Here is a 26,204-nt window from a genome sequence, read left to right as displayed (position 1 = left end):
AATGTTTGGCAAACCAGTGACAGAATACAATCAGAAATGAGAACCCATTTTGGGTAAGGAACACTTCTGAAGGCACACATTATGAACCTTTTATTTGAAATAAAATATTGTGTGCAAATTAGTAGCATGCATATTCCATAATTGTAGTGCATTAACAAAAACAGTTGCTTTAAGAAGAATGCTCAAACTTTCAAAGTAAACCATCCTAAGAAATATAGTAATTTTAAATGGAAACCATGCACTGGTTACCATTTATCGAACAGTAACAATAGACTTATTTCCATGTCGAAATGGCTACACTGGAATCCAAATGTACATATGCATCCCTATCCCTATACAAAATACTTAACATTGTCGGTATGCACCAGTCAAATGCAGTACTCACTAATTAACAATCTTTGGTAAACTTTACCTTTGTTTGAATAATCTGCTGGGGAAAGTCGCTCATTGCGTTTGTCAGCCACCCTTCCAAACTCTTTGCAAAGTTACGGATAGCCTGCGTTAAAGTGCCTAGAAAAAAATAAATGGTCAGATAAGGATGTTTTTCATTCTGGTCTGCCTTTAAAATGTACTGCGGGCACCTTCCACAAAACAAAAACCAGTGTCAGAAAAGGTCACCTCTGCATAGAATTAAAGTCGATGGAGGTGCCAAATAGATCAGGTTTAACATACCCACACGTAGAAACAGAGAACAGTTATAGAATACTTAATGCAACCCCCATTGTAGAACATACCCTAACGGGGTGAGAAAAAACAAAAGGAGAAAAGCATTTTACATGCTCACAGATGTAAAGATGATTTCTCTGTAGACCTAGATTAAGGACCATACATCGTCTTTTAAACACAAAGCACTGACATCTATTATTAGCGTGGTTCACTTACTGGTAACATGTTCAACTACAAGGCTAAACTCTTGTAGGGGAGGAATGGCCGCGAGGCCCTCCTCACCTACAGCTTCCTCCCCAGGTGAGGACCATGACTCGGTGGGCGCCCCCTCGTGCCACCCGGGCCCAGGTGGAGGAGGGTTCACCCGCCGACGACATTGCCCACCCGTACCCTGTCCTTGCATTTACCAAAAATTAAGTTAGGCCTAGACGCCATCTTGCATAGCAAACATGGTGTGAGTTCAGCACACTGTAACGAGGCCCCCACCTTTGGAGGGCCTTTCATGCATCTCTGCCGCCTCAGCAGCCCTGGCAGATCCGCTGCGAGCGCGTTCCCATGAGAAAGTCGGAGATGAGCTAAACCCGAGATGCCAACACGGCAACATTATATTAGTCACAATGTAATAGTGCACCCCGTATGACCCAGACCGCAAGGCCGGGGTAACGGGGAAAAAAGCTGAAGCATCACTATCTGAAGAAGGTAGAAAACAATTCAAGTATTGGTATTAATGAACTACCTCTGTTTAAAATGTGAATAAACTATAAAAATGTAACGTTATATGATATCCCTCCAGGTCTGGACTAATGCTGCTATAACCACGGAGAAAGATGTTGACCAAACGTGTAACCTCTATCTGTAAAAGTGTTTTTCAATAGTATGTAGAAATTTGAACTCATATATGTTTTCTGAATCACCCAAAGCGGCAACCATCAATCTCTGTAGGCCATAACCTAGATATCCCTCGTATAACGTTTAATGTACATACAATACGCGCACAATGTAGTGAATATAATGTTAGGTAATGAAAAGGTACCGGAACCGACTGTATTAAAGAAATGTGTAACGAAATTGAAATATATATATATGTGTCTAAATAACGTCAAAATAAGGCAGAACAGTATAAAACTTCTGCATTCACTGATCAGCAACGCACGAGGAAAATACCTTTGTGGGTATATGCAAGGCCATTCCCTCTCCCACCCCACCAAGCCTGCCAGATAAAAAAGCTAAGACTTGTGCCGCGCTCCCTCACCTCCCCCAACCAAGCTGGCGTTACTTCAGAGAGTCAGAGGCCCCGGCGCCGCAACCAAGGCCACAGCCCGCCACCTGTGTTATTTACAGCACGGTAATAAACCCACGGTTGAACCCACTGATCTACCAGCACCCTCTCATAAATCCCACGAACCCCCCCAAGAATCCTGACCCCGCGCAAGGACGACCCCCATCATTGGGACAAGACACAGAGACCCATCTATATAATAACTTCTAACGCAGCAGACAGACATGTATCATTCGGCCCAGGCCCCAGAGCCCCGTCCCGCGACCTAAAATACCGGTCAATAGGACACAGGTAAATCTCACCCCAACCGACAACCACCAGACCTCTCTCGAGGTGCATTCCTCATGTGTTGTGTTTATTTTATAAGATAAGCTGTTGAAGCGATTTATTAATGAACTTAAATGTCGTTTTCTGAATAACTACAGTGTGCATGGCCTAGGGCAAATGAGACAGGAAAGGTATTCGTCATTGTCACAGGCTGCCCCAGCACATCAACACCGCGCAGATGACCTCAAGCCGGCCTGCCAGGCCCAACCCAACCCACGAGGCTGACCAGTGACGTCGTCACGCCAAGACCAACCCCGCTGCAGCAACACCTATAGTTAGTCGACGCCACCCAATCCCAATTAACTTGTGCCCCCTATAGTGTTTAGGTGTTGATGACGTTTTTTGTATTAGAAATACGCCTGTCTTTGCTATTGTCAGACAGAGCGCTCTCGTAGGTTGCAGAGTTCTTTGCATGCCTTATTTTTGGATAAACTCCCACTTACGCTCACCCGCACTCTGTCTTGGCCTTATTCCCACTACGGGAGAGTCCCTTATTGTCTCTCATTGCGGGGAGGATCGTGCTGAATTGGGGGCGCTTCCCTTCACTCTGTATCAAATGGATTTCATACTTCTCACCACCTCACAGGAAACCACAAAAAGTGCTAAAGATAAGGCACAGAGATTTTTAGGTAAATATGTTGTCAACCTGAAAATGTGCTCAACTGTGCAGTCACCTTTCCTTTTTCGAGTTAAGACCAATGATGTGCAGCTTAGCTAATCAAATTCCTTGGAACAAAGGCATAATCTGCTTGCGAAACAGCTGCATTCAGTGCGGCTCTCTACATTACCATTGACATTTTCTTTTCCCTTCGCCTGTGTTACACCTCTACAGAGAATAGCAGCATATCCAGCTTCCTCATCTAGCCTACAAGTGCCACCGTCCATTATTTCCTGAACACCTTAGACCGGCCCACTCATTAGGACTGCATTTGGGGTGGACACATGCACACTGAAGACTGTCACATTCATTCCTTACCTGCCCAAGCTCTGTGCTCTCCTAACATTTATCATCAACCCCTCCCCCCTAACCCCCCCATCAATCCTATTGCCATTAGTGTGCTAATGTACATAAGGATCACCAGTGCAAGAGGAACTGTACTTGTGTAGAGGTATGTATGCAGTCACAACAGCCTAAATCACCTTTACTTTGGGACACAGTTGTTTACCAGATATTACAGCCCACTTCAACAATCCTTTTCACCATATTACCATACCACTAATAAATGTAGTTATTACTTTGTAAAAAAATCAGTTTTTTACTAAGTTGTGTATACATATTGTGTGCAAAATCCATTATTCTGTGCTCAACAAAAGGGTTTACTGTATGGCTAACCCCTTACCTTCTGAAGCGCTGCCTTCACTGCATCAGTCATGCTAACACTTTGTGGGTCAGTATTTCCCAGAGAAACCGCATGTAAAAGTATGTTGATTTATCGGAGCCTTAGAAACTGGGCTCAAGAAAAATCTCCCTAACAATAGCATGTGTTCCATTGCCAGGTATGTCAAATGCATTGGGCAGGACTAAGGAGGTCGTCCTGCCACAATTCCTAGGATTCTGTGAAACCAAACTTTGTAGACCTGCAAAAGTTTGACATGTCTAAAACTCTTGGTAAACAGGACAAGCAGTTAGGCCGACACTTAGGAGAGCACAGTCCAGTGTAAAGTACAATTAACAAACCAAACTTTAGAAAGCAAACACAGTACAGGACATACATTACTCACCACAATCGTATTTCTGGTGCTTGTATCTGCTTAGATTCACATGCTGTGCATAGTCGACATCTAGTGTTAATCGCAGAGTACTGAATCTTAGAAAGATAGAAAAGTGACGTCGACCTGCGCATGCCTGTAACACTATACCCATCGTGATGTGTAGTGTACCCATGAGCCCTCACTCGTTGAGGTCCCACCAGTTTTTTTTTGTTGTTCTGCCATGAGGGTGCCTGAAGAAAATGCGGGAGTACAGAAGAAAAGAAGGTTTAAGATGTCTATGTTCCTTCAACTCCAAGAGGAGAGGAAGGGGAGGCACGTGTGAATCTAAGCAGATACAAGCACCAGAAGAACAAGTTACTTCTTACCTGGTAACGTTCTTTCGATTGGATGTTCCTCCAACGTATTCCTCATCTTAGATGTATTCCATCCAGCTTTGCTGCTCTTCAGAAATTTTTTCGGCAGAGGGCGCCGTGCGTCGATGTCGTCGAGTCGATAGTCCCTCGAGGGCCTTCGTCGAGGGTGACGTCATCGGGTGTAAAAGTAGCACGCGCGGCGCCCGTTGGCTGCAGTTCTGTTTTTCCCCTCTTTTGTATCTGTGATCTTGTACTGTGTATATTGTGCGGGCAGACAGGTATCAGCCTTGCGAGATTTGAGATAGCAATAACCCAGAAAAAATCTACAGAGGGGTAGGTTGGGAGGGCGATGAGGAATACGTTGGAGGAACATCCAATCGAAAGAACGTTACCAGGTAAGAAGTAACTTGTTCTTCGAGTGGATTGTGTCCTCCAACGTATTCCTCATCTAGATAGGCTCCCAAAGCAGTATTTTGCATAGTTCCTCTGGAGGAGGTTTCAGATTGTTATTATTTATTTTTTTAAATGCCCTTAGATGGCAGAGTAAAGCACTGCTTTTCCAAACGTTAGCTCCCTAGACTGGGACGCATCCAGGTTATAGAATTTTGAGAAGGTGTGAAGCGAAGACCAAGTTGCTGCTTTGCAAATGGACCTTATAGGGACACCTCTTTGAAGGGCTGTGAAAGAGGCGATGCCTCTGGTGGAATGAGCTCTTAACCCTTCAGGTGGGTCTTTTTGTGCTAGTCTGTAGCATTCTGAAATGCAAAGCACGATCCAGCGTGAAATTGTTCGTTTTGTTACTGATTGACCCAGCTTTCTTCCAGGGTACTCTATAAACAACTAGTTGTCCACTCTAAGTCTAGAAAGCCTAGAGATGTAAAAGCTTGAAGCTCTTTTTGGGTCCAGTCTGTGTAGTCTTTCTTCCTCCTTAGAAGGATGAGGTGGAGGATAGAATGAGGGTAAAACTAATTTCTGATTTAAATGAAAATCAGATATTACCTTCGGTAAAAATGATGGTTTAACCCTCAACACAACTATGTCCTTATGGAACACAGTATAGGGTGGCCCAGAAGATAGTGCCTGCAATTCGCTCACTCTGCTTGCTGATGTTAGAGCAACTAAAAATGCTGTTTTCCATGTTAATAATCTTAATGGACACGTGTGGATAGGCTCAAAAGGGGCACACATTAAGAATTTTAATACCAAATTTAGATCCCAAAATCGGTACTTGAAATGGGTGAGGAGGAAGCACATTAGTGATACCTTTTATGAATTGTGTTAAAAGAATTTTGAAGTAGGAGCATTCTTCCGATGAGCGCTTGAAGATGAGAAGCGTAGCAAGGTAACCTTTTATTGTTCCGATATTCAGACCTCTATGTGCTAGGGTCAGAAGGAAAGACAGTACTTCCGGAATAGAACATAGAAAAGGATTGACACCTGCACCAGTTGCAAAACTTTTTCCAACGGCAACGGTACAGAGACTTTGCTGCTGGCCTTCTTGCCGAAAGCAACGCCTCCATATCACCTGGAAGGTTCCAATCCCTGTATCTCAGCCTTTCAGATACCAAGCATGAAGGTTGAGTGTTCTGACCTCTGGGTGGAGAACCTGACCTTCCATTTGAGAGAGAAGGTTCTCTCTCTGAGGAAGACGTACTGGAGGACAGATGGACATATCTAGAAAGTCCGGATACCACGTTCTCCTGGCCCAATCCGGAGCAATTAGGATCATGCGGTTCCCGAAGCGTCTCGGCCTCCTGATGACCTGAGGAATGACGGAATCGGAAGAAACGCGTACAATAGTGGGAAATTCCAATCCACCACGAACACATCCTCGAGGGCTCCTCTCGGGGTAAATTCCCTTGAGCAATACCTTTTGCATTTTCGGTTGGTACTGGTTGCGAATAGGTCTATCTGAGGGGTTGCCCAAAGGGCGAAGATCTCTTGAATGACTTCCTGAGCCAATTCCCATTCGTGGGACACCGTGCTCTGCCTGCTCAGAGCATCTGCCGTCATATTCTCTTCCCCGGCTAGATGAATTGCTGTTAAAGAGATTCCCTCCTGAATCACCGAATACCAGAGCTGCATTGCCTCTCTGCACAGGGGTAGTGACCCCACACCTCTTTTGTTTAGGTAGTGCATGGCCACTGTGTTGTCCGTCATTATCAGGACATTCTTTCCCCTGACAGATGGCAGAAAGGCCTTCAGCGCTAGTCTGATTGCCCTCAGCTCCAAAAGGTTGATATGTAGTTTGGACTCTGATGGAGACCAGCGACCGTTTGTCAAATCGTTGATCTCCGGCCATGGTTGCCAAAAGGGTTCTCCCTTTAAGATGTTCTCTGCACAGGTCAACCATAGAAAGTCTTGTCTGACCTTGTTCGGAATCTGAAGATCCGTCATTTGACCCGAGAACGGGGACCACTGAGTCTTTAGGGCCCATTGAAGGGATCTCATCCTCCAGCGTGCCTCTGGCACCAGAAAAATGCAGGATGCCATGAGGCCGGGCAACCGTAGAAAGTCGTAAGCCTGGAGATTTTGGGCATTTTGAAACCATCTGAAGAATGTCTTGAGCCCTCGTCTTGGAAGGCGAGCTCTTTCCTAAGGATGCGTCTAATACACCTCCTATGTATTGAAGCTGTTGGGAAGGTGTCATTTGAGACTTCAAGTTGAGGGAGAAGCCCAGTTTGTGGAGGAAGTGGCAGGTGACTTTCAGATGATATCAGCCAGTCGTCCAGGTAGGGGTAGACTTGAATCCCCCTCTCCTGAGGTGCGCTGCCACCACTACCATTAACTTGGTGAAGACCCTCGGGGCGGAGGTCACCCCGAATGGCAGGACTCAAAACTGATAGTGTGAGTCGCCAACAACGAACCTCAGGTATTTTCTGTGCTTGAGATGAATCGGCACACAAAAATAAGCATCCTGGAGGTCTAATGACACCAACCAGTCCTGGAGTTGAAGGGCCTGAAGGATCAGAGAAAGAGTAACCATCTTGAACTTGTCCTTCCTGAGGAACTTGTTCAAGCTTCTTAAGTCCAAGATGGGTCTCAGTCCTCCGTCCTTTTTGGGGATCAAAAAATACGGGGAGTACCAACCCTTGTTCCTCTCCGCTGCAGGTACTGGTTCTATGGCACCTTTCTCCAGCAGGATTAGAAGTTCCTGCTGTAGGAGCGGATTTGAAAGCTTCAACGGGTTTCTCCCTGGTGGATTGCTTTGAGGTTGCTTTAGAAAAGGAAGGCAATAGCCTTGGGCTATTATTTCTAGAGCCCAAACATCTGAAGTAATGGCTCGCCATTCTTGCAGATGCTTCGACAGCCTGCCTCCTACAGGTGTTTTGTGGTGCAAGTCCTCAAAGTGGTTTTGTGGTGGATGTTGCAGCCGCTGATGGCAAAGAGGCTGCAGCTGGAGCTGGCTTAGCATGTTTTCCTCGTCCACCACGAGTGGCTTTTCTTTGGCCCCTTTGACTGGCCATTCCTCTCGTCTTCCCGTATGAGGTATAATAACGATAGGATCGTCCCCTCCATGATTGTCCTTGCGCACGAAAAGGCTGAGGTTGCCTAATAGCAGCTCCTAAAGATTTGGCCGCTGCTTTTGAGGTCTGCAACCTCTCAAGGCTCTCGTCAGCCTTGTTGCCAAAAAGGTGAGACCCGTCAAAAGGCATGTTCAGGAGGCGGTTCTGTATGTCCGGTGAAAAACCCGACTTCCGTAACCACGCAAACCTGCGCATTACCGTGCTAATGCCCATGGACCTGCTTACACTATCCGCAGTGTCCAATCCAGATTGAAGGGATTCCTGCATGGCCTCCTTTCCCTCTCTAACGATGGCTAGGAAACCTTCCCTTTCTGGTATGTGCTCCGCCGCCATTGCGATGCACTCCCACAGAGTGTACGAAAATCTTGCCAAGGCACATGTGGAGTTGGCAGATTTTAATGCCATGCTGCCAGCTGAAAATACCTTCCATGCCTATCCATTGACACGCTTATCGTCCCTGTCTGGAGGGATAGACGGGTATGCAAGTTTGTTGAAAGCTGTGGCTTCCTGTATGACCAAACTCTCGGGAGTTGGGTGTTTTGACAGATAGCTGGGGTCGCTACTGGCTTGCCAGTATTTTGATGCTAGGGATTTATTCACCGGAGGAATCGAATCCGGAGTTTCCCAATTCTTGGCCACCGCTGTTTTGTAAGGCTACATGAAAAGGTAAAACTGGGTCTTCAGTGGGACCATGGTCCAATATGTCTGTCAAATCATCCTGGATGAATTGGGCTGTTGGTTTAGCCCTTCCCAAGTAGTCTACCACCTTTGTCATTAATTGACGATAAGATGGACTGGCATGCTCTCCTGGATCTGGTCTACGAAAATCATTCTCAGGAAAGGTGTCAATGCCACTTGCATTATGTAAGGACTCCACCACATCCTTCATCCTGCTTTCTTCCGATATTAAGCATTCTGGGACATTTTGGGTGCCATATTCCAACCCAAAAGGTACATCTTCCTCTTTGGATCTCTCCTGATCCTCAAAAATTGAGGTCATGGATTTGAAAAACTCCTTCCTAGGGGGAGGCTTGAAAACCTTCTCTGGGAGAGGAGGAGGAAGTGTAATACTATATTTTGAAGATGATACATGTCTTGCAGTTTTCTCCTTCTCCTTTTCTAGCTGCCCTGGCTTTATTGGAGCCTTTGGCGCCGAAGTTTTCGGCGTCGACGATGATATCGTGGTCGTCAAGGCGACCTTCGACAGTTTCCCCTTCGAGGTGTGGAAGGTCTCGGACGGCGTCGGTGACCTCGAGCGGTCGGGTCGACTCGAGCGTTTTTCGCTCGGCGTCCTGGAAGGTTCTCTATCCTTCCTTTTACGATCACCCGGGCTCGAGGGGGCGCGAGTGTCGGAGCGATGACGCTCCCGGCCGGCTTCCGAAGAAGGCGCGGACCGAGGCTTCGCTTTCGCAAACACCTCCATCATTTTGACCCTAAATGCTTCCCACTCTTCGGAAGACTAATGTTCATTTTCAGAGACTCGTCTGACGACGAGGTGGAGGGAGATCTATGGCATTGTTTCTTTGACTTTTTCGATGAAGACGTCGAGCGATGAGAATCGCTTCGAGATCTGGATCTATGCCTTTCGCGTCGAGGAGATTTTTCCCCCATGGGTTCTCGACTCGACGCTAGAGGCTTTCCGATCCTTCAGACCTACTTGTAGCTTTCCTCTCCTTTCTCGCAACGCCTTCCCCGTCATCGCCAGACACTTCGAACAGGCCTCCATGTCGTGGCCTTCCCCGAGACACGGTGCGGGTCCGTGATCGATATTTTTTGAGCCGCACGACTTGCATTTCTTAAAACCCGATCTCGGGGTCGTGGTCGGCGTTGATTGATAGGACATAATTTCTTCTCGTAATATTATATTTCCTGACAGAACTCGAGGCGCGCCGAATGTCCGAAGCAACGTACTGCGGAAAAACGGAACAGAGGCCAACGGGTGCCGCGCGTGCTACTTATACACCCGATGACATCACCCTCGACGGAGGCCCTCGAGGGACTATCGACTTGATGACATCAATGCACAGCGCCCTCTGCCGAAAAAATTTCCGAAGAGCACCAAAGCTGGATGGAATACATCTAAAATGAGGAATACGTTGGAGGACACAATCCACTCGAAATAAAATTACATTTAGTAAGGTCCGTCTTCTGATGCTCGAGAATCTGCATAGAATCACATGCTGTGCATAAACTAGCGAGCAGTACCAGGAGATGTTGGTGGATGTGAGAAGGAACAGCAGAGAAGAGATGTCTTAACACTGCTTGACCCCACCTAAGAATCAGGTGTGAAAAGAATTCCAGATTGCTGCCTTGCAGACAATCATTTGCAATGAAAGCTATAGTAGCTCCTGTGCCTCGAGTAGAATGGCCTCTAATCGCAAAGGCTAAATCTTAGCCAGAGTAACACATTTGGATGTATTTAATGATCCACCTAGAGATTGCTGACATAGAGAAAGGGCCTCCTTCTCTGCCATAGCAACAGAGAAAGAATTGATCAGTCATTCGTAGTGGCTTTGTCTCATCAAGGTAGTACACCACTGCTCTCCTAAAATCTAGTGTATGGAGGCTTCTTTCATCTGAGTTAGTGTGATGCTGAAAGAAAGTTGGAAATTCAATGGATTGGTTTATACGGAACTTGGAAATGTATTTAGGTGCCAACGTGAGTGTGTGCGCGCAAAACCACTTTTTTTTCTTAAGAATGGGTCTTTAACAGAGAGCCTGCAGTTCACCAATTCTCCTATTGGAAGTAATAGCCACCAGAAGAACAAGTTACTTCTTACCTTGTAACGTTCTTTCGACGGGATGTTCCTCCGACGTATTCCTCATCTTAGATATATCCTTCCAGCTCTGCTGGCCTCGGAAATTTTTTTTCTCCAGAGGGCGCTGCGCGTCGACGTCCCTCGAGTCGATGACCCTCGACAGCCGCCGTATCGACGCTCGACGTCATCCTGCCTATAAAGGCCGCGCGCAGCGTCCGTTGCTCAGTTCCGTTTTGTAGCCCACAGTATTACTGTTTGGACTAGACTAATCACCCTGAAGGAGCGTAAGCTGCAACAACAAGGGAAGTAAAACTGCGGGGATGGATGGGAGGGTCGATGAGGAATACGTCGGAGGAACATCCCGTCGAAAGAACGTTACAAGGTAAGAAGTAACTTGTTCTTCGAAGGGATTGTGTCCTCCGACGTATTCCTCATCTTAGATAGGCTCCCATAGCAGTATTCTATATTCGGAGGAGGGAGTACTGACTTCACGCTGTCTTCTATTGGTGAATAGAATGCAGTACAGCCCTTCCAAACCTAGTCTCTTGACTAGAGGAGGAATCCAGATTGTAAAAACGTGTAAAGGTATGGACAGACGACCTTGTAGCGGCCGCACATATGTCTTTAATCGGCACGCCTCTTTTGAGGGCCGCTGAAGCTGCAATACCTCTGGTCGAATGAGCCCTAAGGTTTTGAGGGGGCTCTTTCCCTGCCAGTTTATAACATTCCAGAATGGCTAGAATGATCCATCTGGAAATGGTCTGCTTAGTTATTGGTAACCCCAGCTTGTGACCTGCGTAGCCTACAAACAGCTGGTCTGCCTGTCTTATCCTGGCTAGTCTACTAATGTAAAAACTTAAAACCCTCCTAGGGTCTAGTCTGTGTAACCTCTCTTCCTCTTTCCCCGGGTGAGGAGGAGGATAGAAAGATGGTAGGATAATCTTCTGAGAGATATGGAATTCAGAGACTACTTTTGGGAGGAAATTAGGCTTCACTTGCAGGACAACTTTGTCTTTGTGAAAGATTGTATGAGGGGGGTTACAAGAAAGAGCTTGTAATTCGCTCACCCTTCTAGCAGATGTAAGTGCTATTAATAAAACAGTCTTAAGGGTAAGGAATCTTAACGAACAAGAATGGAGAGGTTCGAAAGGTGTCCCCATCAGGAAAGTTAATACTAAGTTTAAATCCCATAGGGGAACTTGGAATGGTCTTGGGGGATAAACATTGGTTAACCCCTTTAGAAACTGCATTACCAAGGGTAATTTGAAATAGGATGGTTCCTCCGCAGTACGCTTAAAGATAGATAGCGCTGCGAGATAGCCCTTAATGGTGCCAACTTGAAGGCCTGAATTTGCCAAATATAGTAGGAAGGACAAAACCATTGGTGTACCACATGAAAATGGGTCGATATTCTGTTCTCTACACCAGCTGCAAAATCTGTTCCAACGGCAGCGGTATAAAGACTTTGTTGCTGGCCTCCTTGCCGAAAGCAACACCTCCATAACATCATCAGGGAGGTCCCAATCCTTGTACCTCAGCCGTTCAGAAGCCAAGCGTGAAGGTTGAGGGTTTTGATGTCTGGATGGAGAACCTGACCTCCCTTCTGTGAGAGTAGGTTCTCTCTGAGAGGAAGTCGAATTGGAGGGCAGATGGACAAGTCTAGAAGGTCCGGGTACCACGTTCTCCTGGCCCAATCCGGAGCAATTAGGATCATGGTTCGCCGGAATCTTCTCAACCTCCTGATCATTTGAGGAATGACAGGGACCGGCGGGAACGCGTACAGAAGCGGAAACTCCCAGTCCACTATGAACGCGTCTCCCAGAGCTCCTCTCGGAGGAAATTCCCTTGAGCAGAACAGGTCGCATTTCCTGTTTAGGCTGGTGGCGAACAGATCTACCTTAGGGGTTCCCCAAAGGGCGAAGATCTCTTGAAGGACTTCCTGAGCTAGCTCCCACTCGTGGGAGACTGTACTCTGCCTGCTCAGAGCGTCCGCTGTCAAGTTCTTCTCTCCGGCTAGGTGAACTGCCGATAGAGAGATTCCTTCTTGGATTGCCCAAAACCAGAGCTGCATCGCCTCTCTGCACAGGGGTAGTGATCCTACGCCGCCTCTTTTGTTGAGGTAATGCATGGCCACCGTGTTGTCCGTCATTATCAGGACGTTCTTCCCTTGTAGAACTGGCTGGAAAGCCTTCAACGCAAGTTTGATGGCTCTCAGCTCTAACAGGTTGATGTGTAGTCTGGACTCCGATGGAGACCAACGACCGCTGATGGTCAAGTCGTTGGCGTGGGCTCCCCACCCCGTGAGTGAGGCATCCGTGACTACTGTTATCTCCGGCCAGGGTTGCCAAAACTGTTCTCCTTTCAGAATGTTCTCCTGACAGGCCCACCACTGAAGGTCTCGAGCCACCCTGCCGGGAACCTGAAGAAGATCTGTCATTCTCCCTGAGAATTGTGACCACTGAGTCCTCAGTGCCCACTGGAGGGATCTCATTCTCAGGCGAGCCTCTGGCACAAGGAAAATGCAGGATGCCATGAGGCCTAGCAACCTCAGAAAGTCGAAAGCTGGGAGACGTTGGGCAAGTTGGAACTTGGTAACCATCTGTAGAATATCTTGAGCCCTCACCTCTGGTGGCGAGGCTTTTCCCAGGGAAGTATCCAGGATCGCTCCTATGAACTGGAGTCTCTGCGATGGTATCATTTGAGACTTCTTTAAATTGAGGGAGAAGCCCAGCTTGTGAAGGGAGTAGCATACGTGATTTAGCTGGATCTGAGCTTGCTCCGGAGAAACAGCCCTGATCAGCCAATCGTCCAGGTAGGGGTAGACGTGAATCCCTTCCCTCCTTAGACTTGCCGCCACTACCGACATTAACTTGGTGAAGACCCTCGGGGCGGAGGTCAGCCCAAAAGGCAGTACTCGAAATTGATAGTGAGAGTTGCCAATTGCGAACCTCAGGTATTTCCTGTGTTTGAGATGGATAGGCACATGGAAATAAGCGTCCTGAAGGTCCAGAGATACCAACCAGTCCTGAAACTGAAGGGCCTGGAGGATCTGAGAAAGAGTGACCATCTTGAATTTGTCTTTCCTGAGGAATTTGTTCAATTCTCGCAAGTCCAAGATGGGTCTCAGTCCTCCGTCTTTCTTTGGAACGAGAAAGTAAGGGGAGTACCAGCCCTTGTTCCTCTCCGCTACAGGTACCGGTTCTATGGCACCTTTCTCTAGCAGGTCTATAATTTCCTGCAAGAGGAGCGGATCTGGAGCTTTCTGAGAGCTGATCCCCGGTGGATGACTCTGAGGTATACGTAGGAAAGGTAGGCAGTAACCTTGGGCAACTGTTTCCAATGCCCAAGCATCTGACGTGATAGCCTGCCATTCCGCCAGATGTTGAGTCAACCTGCCTCCTACAGGTGTCCTGTGAGGGAAGTCCTCAGAGTGGTTTTGGGGCGGCTGATGCAGATGCCGATGGTAAAGAGGCACCTGCTGTTGCTGCGGCTTTAGAATATCTACCCCGTCCACCTCGGGTAGTTCTTCTTTGACCCCTTTGAGCCGGTCGTCCTCTACCTCTTCCGAATGCGGAGTAGAAGCGAAAGGACTTGCCCCTCGCAGAGGTTCCTGTGGGAAGGAGTCTGACGGATTGCAGCTCCTAGGGATTTTGCTGCTGCTTTTGAAGTTTGCAGTTTCTCTAAACTGTCATCCGCCTTTTTCCCGAACAAAGAAGAGCCATCAAATGGCATGTTCAAGAGCCTGGCTTGCACATCTGGGGCAAAACCCGACTTTCTCAACCAAGCGAACCGCCTGGTTGATGTACTTGCCGCCATTGCTCTGCTGATACTGTCAGCCGAATCAATGCCCGTCTGGAGGGATTCGCACATAGCGTCTTTACCGTCCTGTATAATATTCAGGAACGCATCCCTTTCTTCTCCCTCCGGGATGCAGTCAGCCGCTGTAGAAGCACACTCCCAAAGTGTATGGCTGAACCTAGCAAGGGTGCAAGTAGCATTAACAGACTTTAACGCCATGCTACATGCTGAAAAGACTTTCTTAGCCATAGCATCATATTTTTTATCGTCCCTGTCCTGTGGGACAGTAGGATAAGCCGTCTTGACGTCGGTAGAGGATGCTGCTTGTACCACCAGACTTTCTGGGGATGGATGTTTCGACAAGAACTCTGGGTCTGTGGAAGATACCCTGTACTTTGCAGACAGTTTTTTATTTACTGCTGGTATTACATCTGGGGTTTCCCAGTTTGTCATGATCTTTCTCTGAAGAGCTTTATGAAAGGGCACCACTGGATCCTCTTGTGGGCCTTTGTCAAGAATATCCGTGAGGTCCTCTTGCTGGAAAGATTGTGAAGGTGTAGACCACCCCATGAACTCTGTAATTCTGGCCATTAAGGCTCTGTAGGGGGTTTCAGCATGCTCCCCCGGGTCTGGTTTAGCAAAATCCACCTCAGGGGAAGTGTCTAAACCACTTGCCTCATGTAAAGAATCATGAAGATCCTTTAATCTGCGCTCTTCAGAGGAAAATTCCTCTCTAACTGGGGTTACAGGTCCCTGTAACTCATCTTGTTCTGACAAATCACCATCTTCTAAAATTGAGGATATAGTTCTCAATTGTTCTGAATTAATAAAGGGAGTAAATCCCATTTCCAAGGCAGAGGGTGCTGAACTTGTCATTATTGGCCTCGAAAACGTCGATGTCGTCGACGCCGAAGGCTTCGAGCGTGGCGTCGAAAACAGAGGTGGAGGCCTCGAGGACCTCGACAGAATTGGAATTTTACTCGATAATATCGACGCCATCGATGTCGAGGGCCTGGGAATCGTCACTGGATGTGTGGTCATCGTGACTTTTCTCGGCGTCGAGGCCGGCGTCGAGTCGACAGACCTGTGTGTCGAAGGTCCCTTCGACAATGGCGTCGAAGACCTCGACGTCGACGGAACCCTCGTCGACGGCGTCGATTGAACCCTCGTCGACGGTGTCGACGGAACCCTCGAGGAAGGTTTGGAGGTCATAGTCCTACTCGAGGGTTCGAGACGCGCTCGAGAGGTTTCTTTCGCCGGGTACTGCGACTCGCGGCGTTTTTGACCTTTGGGTCTTTCGACCAGAGCATCGCTCTCGGCAGTCTTCGAGGGGGTCGAGGCCGCTTTCTCGAAGACGCTCATCATGTTTTTTCTGAATTCCTCCCATTCAGCCCGGGAACTAAGTTTCGTGGGGCAAGGGATTCTTTTTGGCGAAACAGAGGAAGAGGAAGACGGAGAAGGGGATCTTCGACGCTTCCTCTTCGAGTGTTTCGATCTCGAGGAGTGATGAGACCCACTCCGAGATCTGGAGCGTGAATGGTGACGAGGAGACGAATGTCTCGACTTCGTCGAAGAAGAAGAAGCTTTAAAAGTCTTACCTTTCTCCAGCTTCCCCCTACGCTCCTTCAGGGCCTTAGCTGTCATGGACATACAGTCCTCGCACTCCGAACAATGGTGTTCGGCTCCCAAGCACCACAGACAATTTCTGTGAGGATCGGTCAACGACATCTTTTTCCCACAATCTCGACATTTTTTGAAGCCGGATCGAGGGGTTGTCGGTTCCGACGAGGAAGCCATCGAGTACGATTCGAATAACTTGAAGTAAATATTACTAAGAACTGAGCAACGGTATTCCGAGGCACCGAGTAGCGCGGAAAAACGGAACTGAGCAACGGACGCTGCGCGCGGCCTTTATAGGCAGGATGACGTCGAGCGTCGATACGGCGGCTGTCGAGGGTCATCGACTCGAGGGACGTCGACGCGCAGCGCCCTCTGGAGAAAAAATTTTTCCGAGGCCAGCAGAGCTGGAAGGATATATCTAAGATGAGGAATACGTCGGAGGACACAATCCCTTCGAAAAGCAGTCTTATAGGTGAGAGTTTTAAGACTAGCTCTGTGCATTGGCCCAAAAGGATGGCACAGAAGTTTAATTAGGACCACATTCAAGTCCCAGATGTGAGCTGTATTAGAAATAGGGATGAGGGGTGGTGGGGAGTCTTTTTACCTGTTCCATGAAAGCCTTGATTACTGGGACTTTCCACTAGGAAATCTTGCATTGAGAAGTGGTGTAAGCAGAGAGGGCAGCAAGATGGACCTTCAGTGAGTTAAAAACTAGTCCTGAGTCTAAGAGGTGAGTTAGATAAAGTACTATGTGTGTGGATGAACAGTTAATTGGGTTGATATTAAAAAAGCTGCACCAAATGACAAAGTATTTCCACTTACTGGAGTAACAGTGCCTGGTATTAGGTTTTATTGCCTCTCCAAGGATGTCCATGCAGCTTTCAGACAGCTGGAGATGTCAAAACTCTATGAACTCAGGAGCCATTCTGCTAAATTGAGAGTGTGAGGGCTAAGGTGCAGTGCTGTCCCCGGATCATGGGACAGCATGTTGTAGGGGCTAGGCAACTTCACTGAAGGGCAAAAATACCTCTTCATGAGATGCGAGAACCATGGTTGACAGGCCCACAGGATTACTGTAACTTGGTCCTGGTGCATCTTGTGAATGATCCTGTTGAGGAGAGGAGTTTTGGGGGGATGGGGGGAGGAGGGAAGCACAGGCAAATTTCCCTGACCATTTGATCCAGAGACACTGTTCCCCTTCGACTACTTGCAGGGATACCTGGAGGCATAGTCTGGGCACTGTGCGCTCTCCTGTGTTGCAGAGAGATCTGGACCCCATTCTGCAAAGACGTTGTGCAAGTGTGTTTGTGCAACCGCCACTCGTGTTCTATGGGTAGCTGCACGTCTGTGCTGAGCACATCTGCAAGAAGATTGTGTTCCCCTGGAAAGTGTGATAGGAGGAACATGTGTGAGGGTCCATTTCCAAATGCTCTGACAGTTTGGACAGCCCTGGAGAGCGAGTACATCCCTGTTTATGTAATAAGTGGCTGTGGTACTGCCTGTAAGGACTAGCACGGTTGTCCCTTGCACTCGAGTCTGAAAGGCTTTCAGGGTTTTGAATAAAGCAAGTAGCTCCAACTGGTTTATGTGTTTGTTCACTACAGATTGTGTCCATGTGCCGTGTGCTGTGTGCTGTCTGGTGTCGAAGGTAAGCTTCCCACCCTGACAGAGATTAATCTGTGGGGAGAGTGGAATCCACTGCAGGGGTGGTGAATGATTATCCCTACACAAGGTTGTCCTTCGAGCACCACTGCAGGGACAGAACAAGGGCTTTCCAGACAATCACTTGATCATCCCACTGACGCTTGCTTAACACCATTGGCTCGAGAGCCACTCCTGCATAGGACGCATGCGCAGAGGAGCGTGTTGAACCAGTAAAATGCAGGATGCCATCATTCCTAATAGCCATATGGTTTTCAGTACTGTAATCTGACGACCAGATACATACTGAGGGATCTAGAACATGTTTTGGACCCACTCGACAAGACGGTCCTGCGTATGAATCGGGCCCCCAGAAATTGTTAAACTTGACTGGGGACACAACTCGATTTCTTCCCGTTGATTGAGAACCCGAGTTGAAAAAGCAGGCCTAAAGTCTTTTGGGAATTCTCCAGGCACACTTGTGTGTCCAGTGATGAGCCAGTCTAGATAACGGTACACCGGGACGGACTGTCTGCGCAAATGAGCTGCCGCCACTGCCAGTACCTTTGTAAAAACCCTTGGGGCTGAGGCGATACCAAAGGGGAGTACTTTGAATTGATAGTGAGCGCTCTCTATGTTTAACGTTTGGTACTTCCTGTGCGCTGGCAACATTGAACAATTTAATTTTTTTTATTATTGTGCATTTCAGTCAACATTATGACTATTTTTACACAAAGCATAGTCGAAAGAAAAAGAAAAAAACACCTCATACAAATAAGATAACCATAAAACAAGAACATAAAAAGTCCAACGTAAAAAGGAGCAATGAGCTGACAAGGAAATATTAATACCATGAATCAGAAAATAGGTCGAAATCTATACAGAAAAACAAGAACACCGCTTCCTTCCCTCTTATACCTCCTTTTCACAATCAGACTATTACCATTCACAAATGCTAAGATCATCTTTCAATTAATTTAAATTCTTTCAAGACTGATATCACTTCTGCTGTTAAAAATGTTTCATGTCCCTGGCTTAATCTTTGCCAAAACAAATTTGTGTTTAACATTGCTCCATCGTGCACAAATCTTAATAGTCTCTTCTGTCTAATATCCCAAGAACCTTCACATTCCGATAAGAGATGAACTATAGTCTGTTTTTCCCTCTCATCAAAGAGGTCACAAATATTAGACAAAGGATATTGGGTCTCTAATATGCTTGATTTCCAATGTTAATTTCAAGTTTAGCCCAAATCTCAAGAAGTCCATTCTGGTCCTCGGGTTAATCCCCTTCTGCAAATAAGCAGGAACCATTGCTCTTGGCTTATCCAGCTCCGACCAGGACGAGGATATGTTGACTCCTCATCTTTGTTATGGTTCTAATCCAGTCCATTCGTTTCAGCAGATCTTTTGCTTTTACTGGATTTTGGATGACAGTCTCAACTAAGCATTCTGATCATTCCAAAATTTTAATACATTTTTCTGATAGCTGCTTTAAGAACATGCTATTCTGTTTCAATATGAGTGCTAGATCTTCATACAATGTCCTTTTAGGGGGCTCTAAAATGAGCCTATATTGAGTTAACCACTTACATTCTACGGTAGCCAGCAAGGAAGAAAGACCAAGTTCATAACTCACACAGGCAATAGGTATTGAGGACAGTAGGGCCAATACATCCTTCCAAAGTTTACCTTCTAGTCTATCCCAAATATCATCAAATGACTTCCGATCTGTTTCCAAGCCATATGTCAGTGACGGAACCACCTTACCCACAGTATTTTATTAGCGGTAGGATTGAGAACCAACAGTATTTAGAGTGTATTTTCTTCAATTGGGCTCCCCCTTTTCTTAGTCTGACATCCACCATAGTCAAAAACAACCCCTTAGCCGAGTAGGCCACAATCTGGGTACCCAGATATGCAACTTCCTTAACAATTGGAATGGTCAATTTTGTAAAGACCACCCACAGGATTTAATTTGTTTCTGTGGCTGTTTGAAAATCATAATTTGATTTATTTGAGTTAATTGTCAAGTCATTCAATTGTGCATATTCGGCCAAGGCATTTAATAATCTCTAAACCGACTTGAGAGTGATCCATGACCACAATATCGTCGGCATAGGTCAACCAGTTCACTATCACAGCCTATTTTAGGAGCCACCAAATCCTTTCCTGTTAACCACTCGCCCAGATCTGCCATGAACAAGATAAAGAGAAAAGGGGCCAATAAACAGCCTTGATGAACCCCCACCTCAGTGTCAACTGGACTAGAAAGTAAGCCGAATTCCCAAGCCTTACTCTAAACCCGGATCCTTGATACAGATGAATCAGAATATTTAATAGACCATCCGGAAGGCCCCATTTCTTTAATTTGCACCATAATTTAGATCTATTAATTAATTGAACTATTAAAGTACACATATTTCATACCCAAGGTAGCCATGTAATCCCCTTGCTTCAGCAGTGGAATTGCCTTCTGCAGAGACGTCATCCTGAATCTTTGAGGCTTGACATACTTGTTTGCAGGGTGCAGGTCTAATACAGGGAGCATGGTTAGATCCTTTTTGGGTACAAGGAAGTATATTTAATAAGTACCCTTGTTTACCTGATCTGGGACGGGTTTGAGGCCCCCTTCGGCAGCAGGGCCTCCACTTCTGCTTGAAGGAGGAGATTGTCTGTTCTTTGGCGGGAGAAATCGAGGTGTTTGAAGAAACTCAATGCAGTAACCTTGGTCTACAGTCTTGAGCACCCACTTGTCTGAAGTGATTCCCTTCCACGTGTGCGTGAAGCATCTAATCCGACCTCTGGAGATGAATGGGAAGGAACCCGAATCACAGAGTCTTTTGATGGCAGGGAAGCCTCTGGTGGCTGCATTCCTACCTCTTCCTTTGCCATGCCAAAACTCTTGCAGGCTGAGGGGTCTGCTAAGGGCTGGACATTACTTGGCCAGAGTACCAGGGTGATCCACTTGTACTGTAGTAACCCTGAGCGAGGGTAGGATTGGCCATGAAAGGAGCGGCAGGGATTGAAAACCCTGCGTTGTACATATGGCCTGCTAGAAATCTGGTTTAGAGATTTTATTGTCTCATGTTCTTTTTTTGCCATCTCAACAGCATCGCCACTGCTTTGCCAAAAAGAGCCGACTCCTCAATGGGTTTGTTGATGATTGAGGCCTGTCTCTCTAGTTTAAACCCAGAGTTTTTAAGCCAAGAATGGCGGTTTAAAAGAGTTCCCTCTGCTAATACTCTGCCAGCTGTCTCTGCAGAATCAAAGCGTGTTTTGCGTCACCCAACGCTCTCCTTGTACAACCGCAAGTAGTTGCAACTTAGTTGGTTCAGCAACCTTTTGAAGCCCATCTTGTACCAGGCCCCATTGGACATCACTGAAGTTTGTGAGCACAGTGGTATTATTGGCAATTTGAGTACTGTAGCTGCAGAACTAATTGTTTTGACCAAGGTGTAGAGTTTTAGTCTTTATCAGGGGAGACTCGGATGAAGACGTGGGGAGGGAGGGGGGGGAACACATGCACGTCTCCTAGTTGGAGTGACTACTAGGGAGTCTGGAATGGAGTGTCCCTCAATATAAAGACTATCCGGGGGCTGGCGCCGAAACATTTCTTTCAATGCACCCTAGTGAGGGCGGGTGTAAGTAAAGAGGGGGCAATGTGCTTCATGGAGTTGAGAAGGGGCATAGCCTGGCTGACCGGAGCCTTTTCTTGGAGTATGTCCTCCACAAAGCCAGAGACAAGCACCGCCTTCTGAGTGACAATTTTAAAACGGTCAGCTGCCTTCTGTAGAATGTTGTTGAAAAGCAGCTGGTCATCAATAAGGGAGGCCGCACTAGGTTGCGTTACAGGAGGGTCATTCAACAAGTTTATCGGGCTCAGCCACGTGAGCAGGGGTAGTGGGCTAGTTTCCCTAGTCATCTATATTTACCCATGCATCTGGATTGTGAGAAATAGGGTACTGAGATCCATCATCATGACAAGACCTCATCATCCTGGTCATTCTGATCATCTGGATCATCCTGATCATCCTGAAAAATGTCTTCATATGGATCAGGTAGCTTTAGTCCAGGAGAAGCAGGGTTGGCAAAGGGGTACTGAAGCCTAGGAGGACTTGCAGGGCCTAGGGCCCTCCTCGAAGGAATGAAGCTGTTTAAGAAGGCATTACATTAATCTAAAAATCCAATAAATTCAGATACCTTGTTCATGCATTCTTCAAACTTCTCCCTAGTCCAGGGGGTAGAGGCTGTGGTTTCTGGGAGTGGAAAGCTAACCCTATCTGAACTGGGCCTATGGACCCCTAAAGGGACGGAATCAACATGTGTATAATTTGGGGGGCAGAAAAGAGGGATTCTGGTGTCCAGAGCTATGTGAAATGGCTTTTGTGTGGTTTTCCCTCAAATGAGGGTGTGTTTTGGCAAAAGAAGTGCGTCTTGACGAGTCAGTAACATGTACTGAAACTTTAGGGGCGGTAGACCTGGTACCATGCATCACATGCACGGGTGGAGGTGTAGCATGCCTGAACCCAGAGATTGACGGGCCACCAAAACTTTCAATGGGCCTGCGGATGCCAGAGGCCTTTTTGACAATACTGTTGAAAATGGTTGAGGGGTTGTGCGTTTAGCCTTGGTGTAGGAATGTGTGACCTTGTTCCATGAAATGGCTTCCCTGTAGCATTACTTTGGCATGCCTAGTGGGGCTTGGAGACAAGCACGTGGGTGTCCTCCGACTCAGCAACAATGTCTTTGGCCTCCGAACTGGAGCAGTGGCTGCAAGAGGAATCCTTGTCTGAGGCGTCGGCAGGAGAATGTAATGCAAACTGCATGGCGTAGGCCGCCCACTGCTTTGTGTGCCTAAGCATTTTAGGCCTAAAGAGCGACATGCTTTACAACACTGCTCGTCGTGGTCACGAGGCAGACAGTTTACACTCCCTAAGAGTTTCCTTCCATGGAAACCTCCTGTTACAGGAAGGGCAACATTTATAATGAGTTCTCGCCATCGTTGAGTGGAAACAGAAGCCAGATAAGGGAAAGGAGTGGGGAGAGTGTTGAGGGGGAGAGAAATAGCGAGAAGGGTCCCCATACTTCCTAATTTAAAGGCCGAAGCCTGCAGGTGAATGCCATTGACAGCCATCCAAAAAAATCAATGGAAGGAGGCAAACAGCAACAGTCGACGTCAAAAGATGCATCAGAGACCCATAGATACAGCAATAATTCTCATTAACACAAGCTCTGCATGAAAGCAACCAACCAGAATGGTCGAAAAAAACCAATCTGGGGACCTCCCCACACGAGGGCTCATGGGTACACTACATGTCACAATATTGCTAGTATTACAGGTACACCCACGTCAACGTCCCTTTTCGATCTTTAAAAAAATATGAAATGCTCCACGATTACCACTAGACAGACTATGCACAGCATGCGATTCCAAGAAGATTCACAAGCATCAGAATAAAGAGTAGTGACTACTGTACTAGTTTACAGTGAGCTTTCCTCCATACTAATAAGTATTGTGGTGGAGTAAGGAGCAGGACAAAAGGGTGGCATGTTTCAATGTTTTACTTAAGAAATAAAGCAAATATCCTACCTAGCCCTATCTAAACGAATATCAACTCACTTGTCGTCAGGATGTTTGTCCAAATAATAAGTGTCCATCGTCTGTCCAAAAACCTACTTTAACCCTACTACTAACATACAAAAGGGTTCATCATCCAAGCGAAAATAGTACCAGGAGAACAACTCCTTGCTCCCTGTAAATGGGCTCAGTCTATATCTTTTCCAACAATTCTTTGCTTTAGTTTCTGATTCAACAAAGAGTACGGTCAGGAGAATGACTCCCTTTTCCCGAACCACCTTGCACAGCCTCAAGGGCTGTCTTAGGATAGTCTTTTGCAATAGTCTTCAAAAGTCTCTTCACTTCTTCCCAAGGGCTTCTGAAAGCTTGTTTTACAGTTCCAACAATTCTTCCCTGTCTTACGATATTCTGAAGACATCCAGACAGCTCTTGTTGTCTAGACTCTTACTTGGATTACCAATGACGAGGGAGATTCGTCCTGATGCACTCGACTCTTAGATCTTTGGATATCACTACTGAGACGAGAGAGTAATCCAGAGGCTCTCTGGATTCTCGGTTCCCTGGGTATCACTACTGTGATAAAGGAGATCACCCCTGCCCAAGGCCCTCCAGCTGCCCAAAACCCCTACGGGTCTCCCGCTACTAGTTACCTGTTACGTGTCGGGAGCACGTCACCGGTTCTTCCTGGGGTGACTAGCGTTGCTCCAGCATTTCTTGCTTCCTTAACTTCACTCCCCGCTTCGTCCTTGCGGCTCAGCTGAGACTTTGACCACACGGCTCCCGTGTAGTTACAGGACCACACAGTCCACCTTCCAGAGGTCACGCGACCACTGGCTTCTTTCCTACTCATCCACTGGTCAGGAGCTTGGCTTCCCCTGCAGCGCTAGGCCGACCATTCTTGGCTGTCTCCCACCACTGGGGGGGGGATCAGTGTTCTTGCAGCTTCGTGTTCCCAGGTTCCAACTTCCAGGGCTGTGCTGCCTTCATGCCGGCTGTGCTGCCTATTTCCCAGTCCATTCTCGCTCTGTATTCCCTGTGGCTGGCTCCTCCTCAGATTAAACTCCTTCACTGTTTAAATTATCTTTATGCCTCCCCGGTGCCAATTCTTCTCAGTACTATGGTAAGGCAACCTGTTATTACTCAGCAGGTTTCTTTGGCTCGTCTTCATCTCAATCGTATTATAATTTGTGGATCTAAAGGCAAAAGAGGATTTATCATAACAGACAGCAGTGCTATCAGGGATTTCGGATAGGTACTTGGTCCCAAGGGAAAAGGGGCTAGGGAGTTCCATCATGGAACGAGTGTCCTTATTCCCATGAGGGGAGTCTCTCCCTGTGAGGTCCCGCTTTCCACCGTCCCTAGGGGGACTATTGGGTAGAGGCATCACCTCCTGAGCCTCACAAGAAAGGACCACCCCTGGGAGAAGTGACGAGATCCTGTGATTTGTCACAGTAGTCATCGCAATGGGATGAGACCTGTGCATTTTGCACAGCAAAATTATATTTTGCATCAACATTTTTGCATGGAGCATGACCATTCCGCACTAGTATCGGCCATCAGCAAAACCAGCCAGTCCCCCTAGTTCTCCTCGTTATACTGCCTATGCTAATTAAACATTTTAAGGGGAATGAGCGAATGGAAGAAAGGAGACTATACAGTAGGAGTACAGTAGCCAATAATGTACTTCTAAGTCTTGTTGCCTTTCCTCCATACGTAAGGGAGATTACAGTCCGGTCCCAAAAAATCTGAATGCGCAGAAGCTGCTGAACCCTGCAGTACCTCTTTTAGTGTTGTGTCTTCTACTGATAGTAGAAACATCTGAAATCAAAACACCTTTGCAGGGGGTGGTGAAGGGGGCAAAATAAAAATTGTAAAACCACAAGCTTCCTTCCATCTACTAGTCGGGAACCTGTAGCAATAAGTAAACAAGGTAGGTTAGGTCATCATCTACTTCAATTACCCTGCCTCCCCCTCAGCAGGTGTGCTACCTGTGATCATCCTCTAAGAGCCTCCTCTATGAGGTTCTCAGAGGGACTGTCAGTAAATTTATGGTTCAGAGCCTCGCAGCAAATATTTAGCGTTTCGTTTTCTGTTGAGGCTGGAGCATGATGAGTCCAAATACACAAGCTCATAACGGAGGAGTTGAAGCAACCCTTCAGAGTTAATGTTAAAGGATAGTTGTACCGCGCACTATCGCCACCGAAGAGGTCCCCTGGCGCTCTGGCGGATCTGAAACAAAAAAAAAGGGGCAGGTTAGGCATGTTAGTAGGATAAAGTTTGGAGAAGAGCAAGGGAGCTGTGAAGTACTGTTGGCAGCTTCAGTTTGGTTAACACAGATCGCCAAGCATATTGGTATGTTATTCAGTTCTGAGTCCGTCATGTGCTGTTTGGGGATCTGTGTGGAGGGGTTGTTGTTGAGGCGTGGTGAAGCGCGTGCGGGTGGCTGTGGCTTTGAGAGGTGTGGTTGTGTTTGGTTAGTGTGACAGGTGGTGAAGTTTTTAGGTTTTTGTATGGTGTTGGCTAGTATTCTTGTTAGGAGAAATGTATATTTCTATTGCTTCTCCTTTCTGGTTTAGAGAAGGTGGTTTCCTTTCCGTGATTTAAGTTTCAGCGGAATAAGGCGGTCTCATCTCTGTCATTATGCCAAGTTAGCTACTTTCGTGTTTCCATCTTTGTATTCAGTCAGCCCCTTTACCCCAGTTTGTCTTTGCTGTAACCTAGTTTTTGGAATGATTACATGCAAGTGTCATACGCGGGAGGCATACCAGCTCTCTTCCTATCAGACAGAACGTCCAAACCACTACAGACCGGGATATCAGCACTCCTACTCCCAACAATTCCTCGACCAGCAGTAGCACTAGACTCCCCAGGCTGCAGGCAGTTCAGGGCTTACCTGTGGTGCAGGGGAAGCGGCGTTCCTTCTTGCAACGCAGGGGCATTG

General features: G+C 47.0%; 1 protein-coding gene across 3 annotated transcripts in view; it reads right to left on the bottom strand.

The window, feature by feature from the left end:
* RFX2 (regulatory factor X2) overlaps positions 1 to 26,204 on the bottom strand; it is a 580,927-nt gene that overhangs the window by 115,415 nt on the left and 439,308 nt on the right. For all 3 annotated transcript variants that reach the window (XM_069649559.1, XM_069649558.1, XM_069649560.1), the window contains one exon: positions 413 to 510. In XM_069649559.1, the coding sequence (XP_069505660.1) occupies positions 413 to 510 (98 nt within the window). The remainder of the gene's footprint in view (positions 1 to 412; positions 511 to 26,204) is intronic.

This window comes from Ambystoma mexicanum, chromosome 1p (assembly GCF_040938575.1).
Source record: "Ambystoma mexicanum isolate Mex_15411 chromosome 1p, UKY_AmexF1_1, whole genome shotgun sequence".
Taxonomy (NCBI): Eukaryota; Metazoa; Chordata; class Amphibia; order Caudata; family Ambystomatidae; genus Ambystoma; species Ambystoma mexicanum.
Note: the sequence above shows the minus strand (reverse complement) of the source record. Positions and strands in the feature narration are given on the sequence as shown.